This window comes from Pan troglodytes, chromosome 7, assembly GCF_028858775.2.
Source record: "Pan troglodytes isolate AG18354 chromosome 7, NHGRI_mPanTro3-v2.0_pri, whole genome shotgun sequence".
Taxonomy (NCBI): Eukaryota; Metazoa; Chordata; class Mammalia; order Primates; family Hominidae; genus Pan; species Pan troglodytes.
In genome coordinates this window covers 122,616,033-122,637,029 of record NC_072405.2, presented here as the reverse complement: position 1 = coordinate 122,637,029, position 20,997 = coordinate 122,616,033, and the positions used below count along the sequence as shown (strand labels likewise).

At 35.7% G+C, this 20,997-nt stretch overlaps 1 protein-coding gene across 8 annotated transcripts in view; it reads left to right on the top strand.

The window, feature by feature from the left end:
- The window catches only part of CSMD3 (CUB and Sushi multiple domains 3), a 1,209,558-nt gene that overhangs the window by 1,059,398 nt on the left and 129,163 nt on the right, over positions 1–20,997 (top strand). For all 8 annotated transcript variants that reach the window (XM_054656949.2, XM_016959787.4, XM_016959790.4 and 5 more), the window contains one exon: positions 20,652–20,770. In XM_054656949.2, coding sequence (XP_054512924.1) covers positions 20,652–20,770 — 119 coding nt within the window. The remainder of the gene's footprint in view (positions 1–20,651; positions 20,771–20,997) is intronic.

Sequence of the window (20,997 nt, the reverse complement as noted above, 5' to 3'; positions counted from 1 at the left end):
ATGCAGAACACTTTAAGGTTTTCTATAAAAGAGGATAGTGTTTATTTTTTTCATCCAAGAAAGTAGACTCTTACTATATTCCTAAAGGAGTATCTTAAATAGTGAAGGTTTCAGGAAACATGGCAGGTGTTCTTTCTTAGTAAATGGAAATTTGGCTGAGATTCCTCCCAGCAAGTGAGTGTTTTCGCCATCTGATTTTTCTACTCATGAGAAAAATATATATATATATTTTTATATATAAAAAATATATATATATATTTTTTTTTCTGCTGGCAGAGTTACTACACAGACATGCCCTGCTTTTTATTTACCTAAAAGGTAAATGCTGGCGGATAGGCTGATTTATTTTTATTTATTTATTTATCTTTTTTTTCTATTTTTGGAGACATAGTCTCGCTCTGTCGCCCAGGCTGGAGTGCAATGGCACTATCTCGGCTCACTGCAAGCTCCGCCTCTCAAGGTCAAGCAATTCTCCTGCCTCAGCCTCCTGAGTAGCTGGGACTACATGTCACACTGCCATGCCCAGCTAATTTTTTGTATTTTACTAGAGACAGGGTTTCACCGTGTTGCCTACTCTGGTCTCGAACTCCTGTGCTCAGGCAATCCGCCCTCCTCGGCCTCCCAAAGTGCTAAGATTACAGGCATGAGCCACCGCACCCGCCAGATAGGCTGATTTTTATCATTATAGTTATCTTTTCTTTGTTGAACCTGAGATAATGGCATTTTAACTTTAGAATGCCTGATCTTTCATAATACTATTATCACTATCAATTATATCAGATAAACCTAATGTTCCTTCCACTCAACCCTTTCTACACCTTGGTCTTATTAATATTTCCAGATATTTGGTCATTTCATATCATTACCTTCCTATCTACTAAATAACGGCAACATTCTTTAGCCTCTTATTCCAACACTGATTTCTTAATGTTTCATTTTTCACACATGAATTTTGTAATATTCCCCCACTTAATCAAATTAAGCATTTGTTTTAAAATGTAACATGCCTTTCCTCTCTCTACTCCTTTCACGATTCATTTCCTCCACTTGACATGCTCTACTTCTCTTCTTTTTTCTGGCTATAAGACTCAACTCTGAATTGTGTGTGTGTGCACATGTGTGTGTGTATGGATTATTTTTATTTGTGAACTTTTTTATCCCATCAGTGTTCATGTTTTTTGTTTTAGCCTGTGTTTGTTTTTGTATTTTGTTATCAAGTAGTCTTCATTCTTCCTTTCTTCCACCTTGTTCACTGCAGATTAATTTGTCTTTGGAACTGTCATTTGTGAGTGTGTGTGTATTTTTGTTTTGTTTTGTTTTTTGTTTTTTGGGGTTTTTTTTTGAGACAGAGTCTCACTCTGTCGCTCAGGCTGGAGTGCAATGGTGCGTGATCTCAGCTCACTGCAACCACCACCTCCCGGGTTCAAGTGATTCTCCTGCCTCAGCCTCCTGAGTAGCTGGGATTACAGGCACGCACCACCATGCCCGGCTAATTTTTGTATTTTTAGTAGAGACAGGGTTTCACCATGTAGGTCAGGCTGGTCTCGAACTCCTGACCTCGTAATACGCCCGCCTTGGCCTCCCAAAGTCCTGGGATTACACGTGTGACCCACTGTGCCCATCCTTTGTCATTTGTTTTTATCTTACACCTCACAGATGTAGTAAGAGAGAAAACATAATTCCTATTTTACTTAAGACTGGGGGCTGGAAGTCAGGTTAGCAAGGAGATGGGGGAGACATTTAGGAGGGAGTGTAATTCCTGGAGTGTAGGGGATGCCACAGTGCTAGGTGCCACAAGCTCCTTGTGCCACTCCCCAGTACTCATTGGTTCTCAGGACCTTATGTGCTGCTTCTCATGAAACACCTGCACACAAATATTGCCAAGGGCTGAGGAACTGTTTGAGATGTCGTATCCTGTATGGGAATTGTTTCAAAAGAAATCAATGATCTCTGCATTCTAACAATATTTTAAGGAGAAAAAGAGAAGGAGACCAGCAAGGAGTCTTGCTTCAGAGGAGCAGTATATGTGCAGCCATTTCTCTGCCCAGTAGCGTGTGCCCCATATCCATGTGGGCTAGGCCCTCACCTCTGCCCACTTCCTCTCATGGGCTGGAGAACAGCAGTGAGATCCCCAGTAGGAGGCCAGGGGAAATCTGGGCAGCTGCATGTTTTCTGAGCATCTTCTCCATCCTTGCTCCTTTTCTACCCTAAATTTTAACTTCATTGATCAAATCAACCCAGCCCAGAAGTGGTCTCTTCCTTCTCTGAATTCTGGTATCATTTCCTTTTTACCTGTCTCAATGCCTATATCTTCATTCATTCAACAAATATTTACTGAACTCTGTGTGTCAGGCATTGTTCCCATTAGTCAACCAAAGAGGCAATATACTTTTGCCCCCTTGGATTTTACATTCTATCAGGTGAAGACAGATAAAAGGTGAAAATATAATAAAGGAGTAATCTATATAACGTTTTAGAAAATGATGTGTCATAGAAAAAAATAGATGGAGAGTTGAGGGATCAGGAGTGCTAGGGATAAAAAGAAGGATGTTATGGTGGTCAGGGCAGACCTTATGGAGACTGTGACATTTGAGCAAGTAGTGGAAGGTGGTGCAGGAATAAGCCTTACTGGTAAGTGAAGATACTGCTTTAGGGAACAGCTAGAGCAAATACCACGAAACAGAAGTATGAAGAACAAAAAAGTAAGGAAGTAGGAAATTAAATGAGAGAGGAAAAGTAAGTGGGGCTTATAAGCCATTGTAAGGACTTTATTTTTCCTCTAATTGAAATGGAAATCATTAGGGAGATTTGAGCAGAGGAATGACATGCTCTGATTTACAAGGTATTACCATGTTCTGCAGTTCTAATGCTTAGGTAATAATTGTAATTAGCATTCTTGAATTATCTCTGTGCATGAATATTAAACTACTTTTGGGTAGTGTGTTGCACATTATTTATTTCCAATAAGACACAAGATGATGTTTTGCTGTTTTTATGTCCTCAATGAATATTTGCTGGAAAAGTGAAAAACAAAACAAAACAATGATTATGTTTATCTGACGAAGATGATCACTTTGTATGACTATGGGCTATGCCTTGGCTATTATCACTGAGTATACAAATACCTGACCACTACTACTACTACTACTTCTTCTTCTTCTTCTTCTTCTTCTTCTTCTTCTTCTTCTTCCTCTTCCTCTTCCTCCTCTTCCTCTTTCTCTTCTTCTTCCTCCTCCTCCTCCTCCCCCTCTTCTTCTTCTTCTTCTTGCAATAGCAAATTGTGATTTATTTATTTAATTTTTATTTATTTTTAGTTTTTCTTTTACTTTAAGTTCTGGGATACATGTGCAGAACGTGCAGGTTTGTTACATAGGTATACATGTGCTATGGTGGTTTGCTGCACCTATCAACCTGTAATCCAGGTTTTAAGCCCCGCATGCATTAGGTATTTGTCCTAATGCTCTCCCTCCCCTTGCACCCCAACTCCCAACAGGCCCTGGTATGTGATGTTCCCCTCCCTGTGTCCATGTGTTCTCACTGTTCAGCTCCCACCTATGAGTGAGAACATGTGGGGTTTTGTTGTCTGTTCCTGTGTTAGTTTGCTGAGGATGATGGTTTCCAGCTTCATCCATGTCCCTGCAAATGACATGAACTCATTCTTTTTTATGACTACATAGTATTCCATGGTGTATATGTGTTACATTTTCTTTATCCAGTCTATTATTGATGGTCACCAAATACCTGACTTCTAACAAGCTAGTTGCACCAAATGTGCTAGTTTGTAATATGTTCTTTTGTTAATTGCTTATTAAAAAGGGGAACTAAATTTCAAAAATTATATTTTTTAGAGGAAGAAAAATCTTGCTTTTGGGTTTTTGTAAATTTTTTATTCTTTTCAAGCATTAAACAAATCTAAAAGTTTATATTTTTAAATAAAGTTTTCTATATAGCTGCGTTAAATGTTTTCATATATTTTTCCTTTTAAAATAATAAAAGCAAAGAAAACTATTTAATAATATGATAAGAACCAATATTTGAGGCTCACATTGACTTGTCTATGACTACTTTCAAAGTGTGGTAGATCCACATTGTAAATAGCCATTTGTATCAGAGTATTATGAACTGTAAGCATTTGAATGACTGCTTAGATTCTTCGAAACTAGCTAATGATACCTCCACTGTCATTATTATAATTATAATAAAGAAGGTTATACAACATTATGCTATTATCATTATATGTTTAAAAAGCTAACATTTTCAAGTACTCAGTATATGTCAAGCACATTGCTAAATGTTTCATAGAGGTATTTTTGTTTTTTTTTTTTAAATTACCGTGAGGCAGATACATTTTTAACCCTATTTTACAAATGGAAAATTATAGAAAATAATCTCAGAGCTTAGGTACTTTTAAGTTAGTAAGTTGTAGAGTAGACCTCAGATAATTTTATTCCAAAGCAATTAGTCCTAACTCCTGTATTATATCCCTACTTATAACCTCCTCCCATAATTTTTCATCTTCATATTGCTTTTCAAATCTGAGAACAAACCCATTCATTTATTCATCAAGTATTTATTGAGTACTTGTTAAATGCAAGGTACATTTTCTAGGTGTAGGTGCTGCAAATTTGTGTAACATCTAGCCCTAAAATATTTTTAGACTAATTAAGAGTAAGGACATGTAAACAAGTAGAGTAATTGCAAAATGGTGTAAGCACTATTAATATGTTTATGTAAGTCAGTACTTCTCAGATAATTGTGCATTGCAATCATCTTGAAGTCTTTTAGAAACTCCAGATGACAAGGCTACCAACCCAGAATGTCAAGTCAGTTTATCTGAGATTCACTCAAGTATTTGCATTTTTACCAAGGTCCCAAAGTGACTCTCACAATGGCCAAAGTATGAAAATATCTTGTATAATTTAGGTGATGAACAGAGAAGGTGGAGATCATATGTATTAGGAGTTACTGGTGGTAGAGTCAGGGAAAACCTCATCAAAAGTCAAAAGAATTCATTCTGGCAAATAAGAATTTAAACATAGATATGAGAATGGCTTGGCATTTGAAGGGACCTCCTGGAATGCAGATAGATATAAGAGCATTTACTCTGGAGTCAGACTCAGGTTTCTATCTTGACACTGCCATTTGATGGCCATGTGACACTCAGAAAATTTTTGAGGTTCCCTAAAAACCAAGTTATCTCACCCATAATACATAGTTCTAATTTGAAAGATTGCTTTATAATTAAATAAATAAAGTGCTTATTGCAGTGCCAGTTATGTAGTAAACCCTTAATAAATGCTACCCTTTATAGCTGATGAGATAAACCCACATAGCTGGAGTAGTCAAATGGTATAGATTTAAAATGTGGCATAGGCTTTTTTCTTGGAGAAAGAGTAGCCTCATTGAAGGACTTGGATTTTTAGAGTAACATAAGTTTTGAATTTTAAAGAGGACTTTTTATTTTGGAAAGTGAAGTATGCATTACATGGTGAGAATAAGCCCAAGGAAAGAAATTTAAGAGGAGGCTTTTGCATTGGTTCACAAGGGAAACTCTGAAGGCAGTAGTTGTGGTTGTGTAGATGAAATGGCAGCAGATTCAAGAGATATTAATAAGATATAATTGAAAAGCTTTATGGCCAATTAGATGTTGGGGATGAGAGAGAAAAAGGAGTAGAGGATGATTCTCAGGTTTCTGGTCTTCTGTTTTGTTTTTCACTTTAGATAATATCACTTCTTACATGATAACCGTTTTGCTTTAATTAATTGGAGAGCTGGCCTTTCAACTCCCTAGACTTTTTTGTTTTCAGCATCTAGGTATTGATTTAATTATATCAAGGTCAGCATAAGTGCTTTTATTTAACTGTAGTAATTGGATCTCATATGTTTCAGTGGAATCTAGGAACCAAAAGTATTTCCTAATTTCTAATGATAATGACAATATAGATGTATTCTTCAAAGAGTAAAACTTGTATGGACGGTGAATATAGTGCTACTTGTGAAGTAAGAAAAAATTGTAATGTGATAGCACATTTATTATATACATATATTTTAAATATTTATAGTCATGCTGCTCAAACTATACTATTTTGGAGGTTATAAATATTCCACAAATAAATTGAATTGGTGCAGTTTTTCTAAGTTACAGACATACAAAGCAAGGTAATAAATATGAAGGGACTACAAAAGGTTTAGAGAAAAATTGAATTAGAGAAAAATTGAATGTATATAAAAAGGGAATTAAAAATGGAATTAAAATATAAATTTAAAAATATGAACTCTATTTCTCAACAAAGCTCTATCAAGTTCAAGACACTTTTGTAAGCAATGATACCAGCCATTTTGTCCATCTCTAAGGAGGGTCCTGGGAATTTAACCATGTCAATGCCATCTTTTTTACATTATTAACTTAAGAAAAATGAGTGCCCTGTAAAGAGTTTTTTAAGATTACAAAAGAAAAGGAAGTCAAAAGGAGCCAAATCAGGACTATAAGGTGAATGCCTGGCTGGGTGTGGTGGCTCACACCTGTAATCCCAGCACTTTGGGAGGCCAAGGCGGGCAAATCACCTGAGGTCAGGAGGTTGAGACGAACCTGGCCAACATGGTGAAACCCTATCTCTACCAAAAATACAAAAATTAGCCAGGCATACTGTCATGCACTTGTAATCCCAACTACTCAGGAGGCTGAGGCAAGAGAATCCCTTGAACCCGGGAGGCAGAGGTTGCAGTGTGCCGAGATTGTGCCATTGCACTCCAGCCTGAGTGACAAGAGCAAAACTCCATTTCAAAACAACACAAAACAAAAAACCATGAATGCCTAATGATTTCCCACTGAAACTTTCAAAATTACCCTTGTTTGATGAGAGGAATGAGCAGGAGCATTGTTGCAGTAGAAAGGACTCTGGTGAAGCTTTCCTGCAAAAGCTTTGGTTAACTGTCTCAAAACCCTCTTATAATAAGCAGTATTTTCCTTGGTTTCTCCAGAAAGTCAACCAGCAGAATGCCTTGAACTTCCCAAAAAACTGTTGCCATGACCTTTGCTCTTGACCAGTCTGTTTTTGCTTTGACTGAACCACTTCCACCTTTTGGTAGCCATTGCTTTGGTTGTGCTTTGTCTTCAGGATTGTACTGGTAAAGCCATGTTTCATCTCCTGTTATAGTTCTTCAAAGAAATGCTTCAGGGTCTTGATCCTACTTGTTTAAAATTTCTATTGAAATTGAAAGCTTTGTTCTCGTCTGCAGCTGATCTGGGCACAAAAGTTTTGGCATCCCTTGAGTGAAATTGTGTAAGCTGAATCAGTTGAGATGTCTAGGCAATTAGCTATTGTTTCTTCTGTTAAACATTGATCCTCTTCAATTAGAGCACAAACGAGATGATATTTTTCCTCACAAATTGATGTGAATGGTCTGCTCTTGCAGGCTTCATCTTCTTCTCTCATTCCTTCTTAAAATGAGTTATCCATTTGTAAACTACTGATTGTTTGGGTGCGTTGTTCCCATACACTTTTTGTAAAGCATCAATGAATTTCACCATTCTTCCACCCAAACCTCACCATAAGTTTGATGTTTGTTCTTCATGTAATTTTTGCAGAATTCATGTTGCTCTGATAGGGGAATTTTTTCAAACTAGTATTTTATCCTTCTTGGTGCCTGAAAGTAGATTCTATTCAAACATGTTATATGAAGATGGTAGAAGTCCATTTGGTAAAAAAAAAAAAAAAAAAAAAAAAAAAAGGAAATCTATGCGTAATTTTTTTCATAATATACATTTTTACAAACTTTTTGAAGTCTCCTTGTATAAATTTCTCAATTTGTGTCTTCACCCTAATTGTTTTTTCTTAAACTTTGATGTCTTCTACTGATTTTGTGCTAACAAAAATTACCTAACATATAAATAAGTTTCAAATATTAATGGAAAGGTTGAGAAAAAGAGCCAATTTTGCTTTCTGTTAATAACAAAGGAGATTGAATATTGAAGAGGAAGGAGGCAGGCAGAATTCAAGAAAATCTATTTGCTTGGCAACTTTGGGAGACATAGGAAAATTAAGGCAAACATACCAGATATTGGTGGTCACATTTCTCTCTATTCATTAGAGAGAAGTTTAAACATTATTTAGTGGAGGCTGATTACTATTTTGGTATTTTATGATATAGGCTATCATAAATCCAAATAAAGCTACATCATTACTTGTATTAGGAACATATATTGGTTACATAGTCTTGTGAACAAATGTAGCTGTGCTGAATTCATAGAATTTACCCCAAATTTTTCTCACATGAAGTATTCAAGTTTTCTTTTTCCTGATCCACATTAGCACTGGAATATGGGAATCAATTCTTAAACTGACAATTTTTGCTTTCTGGTGTGTTTGTTTTTTCAAATATATTAGCTCCTGTTTGTAATTTTATATCATGCATAATCATTTTTATTGCTAGGAAAAATGATCCTAGCTCATGGAATGTCATTAAATATATTGATTGTTGGTAGGCTTCCACTAAGAGAACTTGTACTTTCCAGTTGCCCTGCCACTTGGATTTTAGTGAAGCCTCAGCATTAATAGTCTTGGATTAGACTCTTTGCCTGATTGTAATATGAATATGTCCTTTCCATCTCATTTCTTTAAATTTGTAGAGACACACATTAAAATCTCACTAATGGCAAATCCTAGAGGGACCTTGCAGCATATGTAAATCAATGAGCAGAGTTCCATTTTGAACTTATAAAATATACATGTTTTTAAAAGAGAAGGCTGCATGAAGTGTAATGGTAGTTTCAAGGTCCTTTGAAGATCTTTAGAGGTCTTCAAAAATCTCAGGACGTAGTCCCTGAGGAAGGCAAAGGTACATGTTACCATAATGAATAGATTTTCTCTTCCCCTACACCTAAGAGCACTCATGATTATAATTTTCAGTAAAATCCTAGGAAAAACTGGAATATCTGAAAGCATCTTTCTATCCCTTGTAGTAGTTGTAAAAAGCATAAAATTAGTCTCAAAATAATAAATGCCCAGAAATGTATCCATTTGACTCTATCTTATAAATAGCAAAAGATTCGATTCAGCATAACTGTTATTATTTTTACTGCTTCCCATCCTCGAGCAATATGCTTAAGAGATAATGCATTAGTTCTTAATGAGTTTACTTTTATAATCACTAAAAATGGTCTTCTCCCTTGAGCTAATTATATAATTGATTATTTGGGAAAAACAGGGATTTTAAGATTAACTGTATTTTTACTTACACTAATTTTCTTGTTTTAACTAGTTTATGCACATCAACATTCATAAATGTAATAAATATTAATTGTAGAAATACCTCCTGCCCAAATTAAATTATTAGTATTTGTCATTTCTAATTTCAATTGCCATTAACTCAGAATACATTGCATGCAAATAAGTGTAATTGATCTTTATAAACACATTGCACTTCTTAACCCTATAAAGCCCTTACAGATTTATCACAGTTTGCTTCCTTTTATTTCGATCATATTTTATTTCCTGATTATCTCACTGATTTTTCACCCCTTTGTGATGATGACGTAGAGATAGTTTTAGCCTAATCTAGGTTTCTGAATTTTGTAAACATTGTGTTTTTGTCTTCATACATTTCTCTAGTTATATCATGAGCTAGGGACACTGGTCCTGGTACCCAGGGTTTTCTTGCAGTGAAGGTAATAATCTTTTAGCTGCATATAGAAGAAGCCTCTCATGTTGAGTCAGTTGAAAGACTCAGGATGCTTAAATTTGTGGTGCTTTATATAAATATTTATATATTTTTTGTATTAATACTACTAGAGCACACATGTGAAATCTCTTGATCTTAAACAGAAATATACCCTTCCTGACAAGAAGAAAAGTATACTTTTTATCTAAAATACAAATGGACATCCTCACTTCAGTGCCTGAAACACTTCAACAATAGTTAACATTTGTTAGGCACTTCCAATATTCCTGGCACTACTCTAAGTATTATGCATGCACTTCTTTAAGTATCACAATATGACTGTGAAGTCACTATTTACTCATCCCATTTTATAGGTGAGGAAACTGAGGCATAGAAAACATCTCAGACTTTAAAACAAACCAACCAGCATGCAACTAGAGGAGCCAGGATGCACACAAAAGGTTGTGGTCTTAACTCTGAATTCTCCCTGCATTAAACACAGAAAGTTCAAATACCTGTGTTGGTTAAGACTTCAGGACTGTTCACAGTCTATATTCTGCCTTCCATTTCAGCTTCATTTCTTGCTGCCTTCCACAGAACACTACAATGTGTTTTTGAGAAAAACACTTCCCTCCTTTCCAAAAAAGAAAGAAAAATCTCTAAGAACTCCATTCGTTTAATATGTTACTTTCTGTGTCAGAACACCATACACAACTACCCCCTCAGGATAATGAATTGGTAAAATATATAATTTTTCAGTACTCATATGGGTTACTTCTATGGAACAATTATCTAATTAAACAAAGGATGACCTTCATTTATTGCAATTGTTCCACCGCACTCTAATCATCTGTCAAATCAAACTCCTCTCCTGTTCCGTCAAGAGTCTCTTTAGAGCGTGGTTGCTTATGTTGCTGATTGATCTCTGCATTTCTGGAATGTAACATGATACAGAGCACGCAATAGGTACTCACCAACAGCTTATTGAATGAATGAATAATACCTACATGTCGTGATTCTATTTAACTTTTTGTTCATTTAACTTAGTATTATTCTATAGACTAAAATTTGATAAGTAGTGTGTATTACTGAGTATTCATTTACTTATACAGAGTAATTCTAAGTTAAATATCAGTTACAGTAAGCACAGATAAAGTAAATAAAGTATTAAGGATCAAGGTAAATGTTAATGTAGCCTGTGCTACATGTTCCCAAAGCATTGCTGCCCATCAGTGATCATAGTCAGAATTATTGCTTCCAAAAAAGTTTATCCACAAACATTCATGAAGTTACTTGTTACATGATTAGGTATTTGACAAAATATTTGTTTAGTAGATTAATCAATTGATTCTGAGGTACATTATGCCAGAAAAATATCTGCATGTTTACCAAAGCAGTTTTCTACAAGTCTTCAAACTATTAATAGTACACCAACTCATATTGGGTTCACCGTTTGATTACCACAAATGTCTACATTATTCTTGAACTCTTATCTTTATAATGATAGATGTGGAATGTCAAATGATAATTTTGGTATATCTTTTTAAAACCCTTAAAGGTAGTATCAACATAAACATAATAGTTGTCTTGTATCCACAATTTAGAGAAAAGATGAAAATCAAAGACATGCAACATATTTAGAATAAAAAGATCTTTACTATCACTAAATACCACCTTTAGTGCAAAGACACATGATTTAACATTTGTTTCTTTCTCACGTAAATGCAAAACCAATATTTTTGGTCTGCATTTTCAATAAATAGATACATAGGTTGTCATGTCAAATTTATGAATGAGATTTTCCTTTAACAAAACAATGTTACTGGGTGTCTTAGCAGTAATTAAACATTTTCCCCTCCATGTCTTCCTATCTCAATGCATTAATCACTCATTTGAAATCAATTTGGAATACTAGGACATATATATATATATGTATGTGTATATATATACATACACACTTTTATTTACACACACACACATTCAGAATTACCAACTATATATGATATGATTAACAACATTTCTGATACAGATTGATTGATTGCTTTGTGAACAGAATTGGAAATAATACGTTTTGGTTATAAATAAATATTAGTAATGTGAAGCAGTAAGGATTTAATATTTTCAGCCAGGGTAACTGCCTGCAATCATTTGACAGCAGACAGACATAACTGTATGCAATTTTTTGTATGGATTGGTCCCTGGATTCATTTCTGATTTTTTTTTTTTTTGGCTACAACAGCAGATTAATTGATCCAATCCCATTAAAAATATTTAATCAGAGAGCAGCTTTGGTTGCCAACGGCACAATTTTACAAAATTTATACTCATGAACCTTAAAATGACTCAATGTTTTGATATCTTTTGTTAAGCAGGAGACTAGCCTTGGTTAAGCAGAAGAGAAGCCTTTTCCACATTTCTACAAAAAATTCTCTTATTGATTCCTACAAATAACTTATTGATTTTGTCACTTATACAGAAGTGAAAAATAATTCCCAAAGATATTTTAGAGTTAATATTTAACCACTCGGAGATTTATTTGTGTAAATTTAAAAAATGGCTGCAAAATTCAAACTGTAGGACTTTCATGTATTTTTGTTTCATTTTCTTTACTGCACATGAAAAAGAAACTGCTGCAAAAAAAGAATGAAGCCATCAGCATATGACTTATCTGATTATATCATTATTTTCTTCCCTAACACAAATCAGTTGCTAATTGATCTCTTCAAATGAACTTAGCTAGCCCAATTCAATATCATCTAGAAAAATTGAAGGGAATATGTTCCTGTACTTCTAAATTTTCTGCTAGTACTAATTCATCTAGGTTATAAGTTATTTTATTATATACAAAAATAATTTATGTTATTATAGAAAATCTGGAGATGCAGGAAAATACAAGGAATGACATACAAATCACCAGTAATCTTATAATCAAGAATTACAACCACCATTTGGCATATTTACATTTGATTATTTATCTCTGTGATTATATACATATAAGAATTTGTTTTAACTTACAAAATTGCTTTTACCTAGTTTATAGAGTTTTGTGTCATTTTTTAAAAAGTTAAAACACCTTCACAAACATTTTATTTTGTTTATGTATATTATGTAAAATCTTGTTTAAAAATGAGCATCTCAGTATTCAGCTACCTCACTAACATAGTTTTATTTATTCTCCTCTTGGAGAAGGAAACTACCGCTACTGGATTTTGATAGTTTTTTATATATATGACCCTGAATAGAGTATTTGATTAGAAAGGAAGAGAAATGAATGTGTACAAAATTTGGCCTTCTCAGTGAGAATGATTGCAAGAATGTCCTTACTGGTGAAGAGTAATAAATTTACTGTTCAGGACTCCCAAGAAACTAAAATTGTACCAAAGGAAGGTGAAATTGTATAGACAAAGCATACATGTTTATATCATAGTTCACTATTTTTGTATTCGGTAGTTTCTGATGAAGGCTCTATGAAATCAGATGAATTTGATGTGTGAGGCTTATCAACGGGTATTAAATAAGATTAATACACAGGGAAGGCAATTTCTATCTCTTCTTAGATTCCCAAATCTAGTTGGAGAAGAAAGTTGTAAACCCTTAAACATTTAAAATTAGGTCACAATTTAATAGTAACCAAGTTTTCCTAGGTCCATAAATTCAATACTACAAAAAGGAATAGAACATGATGCATGCTTGGAGACCTAACTAATTAAGGCACTGGGCATTGGGATTGCAATGTACAGACTCTCCTTATCTAATTCAAGACTGCCTCAAATGTATTCCCAAATGACCACTTTACTCCTGATCTTTACTGCCTGACTTTCTAATCTAATCATAACTCTATCAAGTCACTGCTTTTATGGCATTTTCTATTGTTAAATGTCATCCAGTTTGGCATGATTTAAGCTACTCTAACCATTGTGTTATTAGATAGCTTTCCTTTGCATAATTAGGCATTAATATTTATTAAGAAATAATCTAGATATAGGGATACACTCTCTTTCTTATATTATTCATTCATTCACACAAGTAATGTTTACTGAGTGCCTCCTCAAGGCACTGTTCTCTAACGGCCCTTCTGGAGCTTTCATTCTCAGATGGGAGATAAATATTGAACAATTAATTGCACAATTATTTATATATTATCAGATTGTGTTAAGTATCCAAAAAGAATGTAGAGGGTGGTGCTACAAGAATATCTATCAGAGAGAAATAATCTGGCAGATGAATGAAGGAATACGTATAAAGCATTATCATTCTTTAGGGTTTAGTTTTCAATGCTTTTTAAAAATGAAATCCGTATGTATACAGTATAATGCTGCTGGAGTGGTGACCTCTTTTTCTAACCCATTTAAATATGCATTAGATTAGCCTGAAAATATAATTACAACAAAATGAATAATAAACAATGGCTTTTAATGAAGATGAAAAGTTTTTAATAATAATAGTTGCATATTTGAAAAATGTTTTGGCAAAAAAGCAAACATTTTGTTAAGGCTTTCAATGAATCATTTTCAGAAAACCATTTACTTTTACTATGTTTTTAGTTTATTTTGAAAAATAAACTCTTTTTTAAAAAACATAATTTTAACTTTTATTTTAGATTTAGGGGATATGTGGGTATGTTTATTACATAGGTTTACTGCATGATGCTGAGGTTTGGGGTATGAATAATCTCATCACCTCGGTAGTCAGCATAGTAATTTTATTAGTCTGTTTTCATGCTTCTGATAAAGACATACCAGAGACTGGGCAATTTACAAAGTAAGAGGTTTAACTGGACTTACAGTTCCACAGGGCTGGTGAAGCCTCACAATCATGGCAGAAGGCAAAGTACAGCAAGTCACGTCTTACATAGATGATAGCAGGCAAAGAGAGGGAACTTGTGCAGGGGAATTCCTCTTTTAAAGACCGTCAGATCTTGTGAGACTTATTCACTATCACAAGAACAGCATGGGAAAGACTTGCTCCGTGATTCAATTACCTGCCACTGGGTTCCTCCCACAATACATGAGAATTCAAGATGAGATGTGGGTGGGGACACAGCCAAACCATATCATTCCACCCCCGGCCTCTCCCAAATCCCACATCTTCACATTTCAAAACCAGTCATGCCTTCCCAACAGTCCCCAAAAGTCTTAACTAATTTCAGCATTAACTCAGTAGTTCACAGTCCAAAGTCTAATTCAAGACAAGGCAAGTCCCTTCCATCTATGAGCCAGTAAAATCAAAAGCAGTTTACTTCCGAGATACAGTGGGGGTACAGGCATTGGGTAAATACAGCCATTCCAAATGGGAGAAATTGGCCAAAACAAAGGTGCTACAGGCCCCATGCAAGTTCAAAATCAAATGGGGCAGTCATATCTTAAAGCGCCACAATAATCTCCTTTGACTCCATGTCTCACATCCAGGTCATCCTGATGTAAGAGGTAGGTTCCCATGGTCTTGGGCAGCTCCACCCCCGTGGCTCTGCAGGGTACAGCCTCACTCCTGTCTGCTAACATTGAGTGTCTGCAGCTTTTGTAGGTGCATGATTCAAGCTGTCAGTGGATCAACCATTCTGGGGTCTGGAGGATGGTGGCCTTCTTTTCATAGCTCCACTAGGCAGTGCCCCAGTAGGGACTCTGTAGGGGCTCTAACCCCACATTTCCCTTCCACACTACCCTATCAGATGTTCTCCATGAGAGCCCTGCCTCTGCAGCAAACTTCTACCTGGAAATCCAGGCATTTCTATACAACTTCTGAAATCTAGGCAGAGGTTCCCAAACCTCAATTCTTGACTTCTGTGTACTCTCAGGCTCAACACCACGTGGAAGCTGCCAAGGCTTGAGGCTGGATGAAGGTCATCAAGTCCCTAGGCTGCACACAGCATGGGGACCCTGGGCCTGGCCCATGAAACCACTTTTTCCTCCTAGGCCTCTAGGCCTGTGATGGGAGGGGCTGCCATGAAGACCTCTGACATGCCCTGGAGACATTTTCCCCATTGTCTTGGGGATTAACATTCGACTCCTCATTGCTTATGCAAATTTATGCAGCTGGCTTGAATTTCTCCTCAGAAAATGGGATTTTCTTTTCTATCACATTGTCAGACTGCACATTTTTCAAACTTTTATACTCTGCTTCCCTTATAAAACTGAATGCTTTTAACAGCACCCAATTCATGTCTTGAATGCTTTGCCCCTTAGAAATGTCTTCCTCCAGATAACCTAAATCATCTCTCTCAAGTTCAAAGTTCCACAAATCTCTAGGTCAGGGGCAAAATGCTGCCAGTCTCTTTGCTAAAACATAACAAGAGTCACCTTTGCTTCAGTTCCCAACAAGTTCCTCATCTCTGTCTGAGACCACCTCAGACTGGAACTTACTCTTCATATCACTATCAGCATTTTTGTCAAAGCCATGCAACAAGTCTCTAGGAAGTTCCAAACTTTCCCATCTTTTCCTGTCTTCTTCTGAGCCCTCCAAACTGTTCCAACTTCTGTCAGTTATCCAGTTCCAAAGTGGCTGCCACATTTTTGAGTATCTTTTCAGTAACACCCCACTCTACTGGTACCAATTTACGATATTAGTCAATTTTCACACTGCTGATAAAGACATACCTGAGACTGGGCAATTTACAAAAGAAAGAGGTTTAATTGGACTTGCAGTTCCGCAGGGCTGGTGAAGCCTCATAATCATGGTGGAAGGCAAGGAAGAGCAAGTCCTGTCTTACATGGATGACAGCAGTCAAAGAGAGAGAGCTCGTGCAGGGGAACTCCTCTTTTTAAAACCATCAGTACTCATGAAACTTATTCACTGTCATGAGAACAGCATGGAAGAGACTTTCACCCATGATTCAATTACCTCCCACCAGGTCCCTCCCACAACACGTGGGAATTCAAGATGAGAATTCCCACGTATTGTGGGAGGAGACACATGGGAAGTGGAATATGGAGGGGACACAGCCAAACCGTATCAGTACTCATAGATTTTCAACCCTTGCCCTCCTCTCTCTTTCCCCTACCGAGTAACCCCCAGTGTCTGTTGTTTCAGTCTTCATCCACATGTCTACTCAATGTTTAGCTCCCACTTATAAGTGACAATATGTGGTATTTGGTTTTTTATGCCTGCATTACTTCTCCTCAGATAATGGCCTCCAGCTGTATCCACATTCCTGCAAAGGACATGATTTCACTGTATTTTTATGGCTGCGTATTATTTAATGGCTGCATATTATTTAATGATGGGCACCTAGGTTGATTTCATGTCTTTGCTACAGTGAATAGTGCTGTGATAAACATACGAGTGCATGTGTCTTTTGGTAGAATGATTTTTTTTTTCCTTTGATTCTACACCCAGTAATGAGATTGCTGGGTTAAATGGTAGTTCTAAGTTCCTTGAGAAATCTCCAAACTGTTTTCCACAGTGGCTGAACTAATTTACATTCCCACCAACAGTGTAAAAGCATTCCTTTTTCTCTGCAGCCTTGCCACCATCTGTTTTTCTCTGACTTTTACATCATAGCCATTGTGACTAGTGTGTGACGGTATCTTACTGTGGTTTTGATTTGCATTTCTTTGGTGATTACTGATATTGAGCATTTGTTCATGTTTGTTGGTCATTCATGTGTCTTTTGAGAAGTGTCTATTCGTGACTTTTGCCCACTTTTTATTTTTTTATTTTTTATTTTTTATTTTTTGAGATGGAGTCTCGCTCTGTTGCCCAGGCTGGAGAGCAGTGGCGCAATCTCTGCTCACTGCAAGCTCCGCCTCCTGGGTTCATGCCGTTCTCCTGCCTCAGCCTCCCGAGTAGCTGGGACTACAGGCACCTGCCACCACGCCTGGCTAATTTTTTATATTTTTAGTAGAGACGGGGTTTCACCGTGTTAGCCAGGATGGTCTCAGTCTCCTAACCTCGTGATGCACCTGCCTCAGACTTCCAAAGTTCTGGGATTACAGGCATGAGCCACCATGCACGGCCTTGCCCACTTTTTAATGGGGAATTTGTGTTTTGCTTGTTGACTTAAGTTCCTTATACATTCTGGATATTAGAGCTTTGTCAGATGCATAGCTTATGAACATTTTCTCCCATTATGAACATTTTCTCCCATTCTGTAGGTTGTTTGCTACTCCTTTAACAGTTTCTTTTGCTGTGCAGAAACTCTGTAGTTTAATTAGGTCTTACTTGTCAATTTTTGTTTTTGTTGCAATTGCTTTTGAGGATGTTGTCATAAATTCATTGCCAAGGCCAATGTCCAGAGTGGCATTTCCTAGATATTCTTCTAGGATTCCTGCAATTTGATGTCTTACATTTAAATATCTAATCCATCAAGAGTTAGTTTTTGTAAATGTGAGAGATAGGTGTCTATTTTCATTCTTCTGCATATGGCTAGCCAGTTATCCTAGCACCATTTATTAAATAGAGTTCTTTCCCCATGGCTTGTTTCTGTCAACTTTGATGAAAATCAAGTAGTTGTGGATGTGTGGATTTATTTCTTAGTTCTCTATTCCACTCCATCCATCGTTGTGTCTGTTTCTGTACCAGTACCATGCTGTTTTGGTTACCGTAGCCTTGTAGTATAGTTTGAAGTAGGCTATGTGATGACTGTAGCTTTGTTCTTTTTTTGGTTTAGGATTACTTTGGCTATTTGGGCTTTATTTCAGTTCCATATGAATTTTAGCATAGTTTTTTTCCTAGTTCTGTGAAAAATGACATTGGTAGTTTGATGGAAATAGCATTGAATCTGTAGATTGGTTTTGGAAATACGGTCATTTTAACAATATTGATTCTTCCAATTCATGAGCGTAGAATGTTTTCCCATTGTTTTTGTCATCTATGATTTCTTTCAGAAGGGTTTTGTAGTTCTCCATGTAAAGATCTTTTACCTCCTTAATAAGATGTATTGCTACGTATTTTATTTGTTTTGCAGCTATTGTAAATGGGGTTGCATTCTTAATTTGACTGTCGGCCTGGATGTTGTTGGTGTATATAAATGCTACTAATTTTTGTACATTGATTAAATATCCTGACACTTTATTGAAGTTGTTTATCAGTTCTATGAGCCTTTTGGCAGATTCTTTATGGTTCTTCCAAGTATGAAATCATGTTGTCAGTGAAGAGAGATAATTTGACTTATTTTTTTTTCCTTTTTGGATACCTTTTATTTATTTCTCTTGCCTGATTTCTCTGGCTAGGACTTCCAGAAATATGTTGAGTACAAGTGGTGAGAGTGAACATCCTTTTCTTGTTCCTCTTCTCAACATGAATTATCCCAGCTTTTGCCCACTCAGTATTATATTGTCTGTGGGTTTGTCATATATGGATCTTATTATTTTGAAATGTGTTCCTTTAATGCATAGTTTCTTTAGGGTTTTTATCATTAAGCGATGTTGGATTTTATTGAAAGCTTTTTCTGCATCTATTGAAATGATCATATGGCTTTTATTTTTAATTCTATTTACATGGAGAATCACATGTATTAATTTGCATATGTTGAAACAACCTTGCATCCCAGGAAGAATCCTGTTTGATCATGGTGAATTAACTTTTTGATATGCTACTGGAGTTGGTTTGATAGTATTTTGCTGAGGATTTTAGGAACTGTGTTCATCAGAAATATTGTCCTGTATTTTTCTTTTTTTGTTGTGTCTTTGCCGTGTTTTGGTATTAGGTTAATGGTGGCCTTTGTAGAATGAGTTAGGAAAGTCCCTTCTCATTGAATTTTTGTAAGTTTTGGTAAATTGGTATCAGCTTTGTATGTTTTGTAGAATTCAGCCATAAATCCATCTGGTCTGGGGCTTTGTTTTTATTCTTGGTAGGTTTTTTTCTTACTGATTTTATTTTAGAACTCAGTGGTCTGTTCAGGGTTTCAGTTTCTCACTGATTCTATCTGGGGAGGTTGTGTGTTTGCAAGGATTTATTCATTGACTCTAGATAAAAAATTCTATCTTGGGAGGTTGCATGTTTCCAGGAACTTTTTCCTTTGCTCTAGATAAAAAATAAGTTCTTACCTAATAAAAATAATGAAAGTGTTTTGAATTACATTGTTATCTCCTTATCAGAAAAATACTGAATTCAAGTAGCACATAATACTTTTCAGGTCTCAGTGAGACAGCAGTTTTTCTCCTTTCTTTCCTTTTTCTTTTCTTTTTTTTTTTTTTTTTGAGATGAAGTCTCGCTCTGTCACCCAGGCTGGATTGCAATGGCAAGATCTCAGGTCACTGCAACCTCCACCTCCTGGGTTCAAGCAATTCTCCTGCCTTAGCCTCCCAAGTAGCTGGGATTACAGCACCTGCCACCACACCTGGATAATTTTTGTATTTTTAGTAGAGACGGGGTTTGACCATGGTGGCCAGGCTGGTCTCAAACTCCTGACCACAGGTGATCCACCCACCTCAGCCACCCAAAGTGCTGGGATTACAGGCGTGAACCACCGCACTTGCTCTCTCCTTTTTGATTATAGTATCTTCAGAGAAAGAAAAGTTCTACTTACAACTATATTTTAAAAATTTTACATATAATAAGAAGTACATCAAAATGTACCTCATAAATTTAAAAGCCGATTCAGAGTAAAAGAAGAAAGAGTTAAGCAAGAAAGACAAAATAGTAAATAATTTTTAAGTTTTTGCTAAGAATGTTTTTAAAGTATTATTTAATTCTATTATCATAATAAATTATTTTTAATTTTCATGTAGGAATTTTCTTTTCAGAAATTTTTACTTTTGTTTCACAGTAGAAAACAATTAAGCCTGGAGTTAAAACACAATTTAGGTATATTCACACAGCTAGCTTAATGACTGGTGCCATAAAAATTAAAATTGTATAGCTTTATAATGATGTTCAAATGTGCATTATTCTTAACATCTACAGTTAAATCTTGTTCACAGAACGTTCTCAACATCTCAATGTAGTATCTAGTTTGATGAGACACTGATATTCAATTTTAGCAACTTAATATGCATAAATTAAGCATTTATCACTTGAAAGTTACTTAAATTGTTATCATTAAATATTCTTAGCAATTGGTTTGGATTCCTGTCCTGAACCACAAACTCCTAGCAGTGGAATTAAAATTGGAGACAGATATATGGTTGGAGATGTAGTATCCTTTCAGTGTGATCAAGGATATTCTCTTCAGGTAAGTCTATTTTAAAGTTGTGGTTTTGATTTTCGTGGCCCTTTCAGAATATTTTACAAATCAATGATTGATAAGCCATGGGTTTTACAACATTGATCCTGGTTTGTGTCTGAAGTCAAAAGGGTGCTCAATTTGATAATAAAATATGCACATGAGAAATATTGCTGGAATTGACTAAATTTGTTTTGTTTGGAAGTAAACAAAACTGATTTTGAGTCAAAATTAGG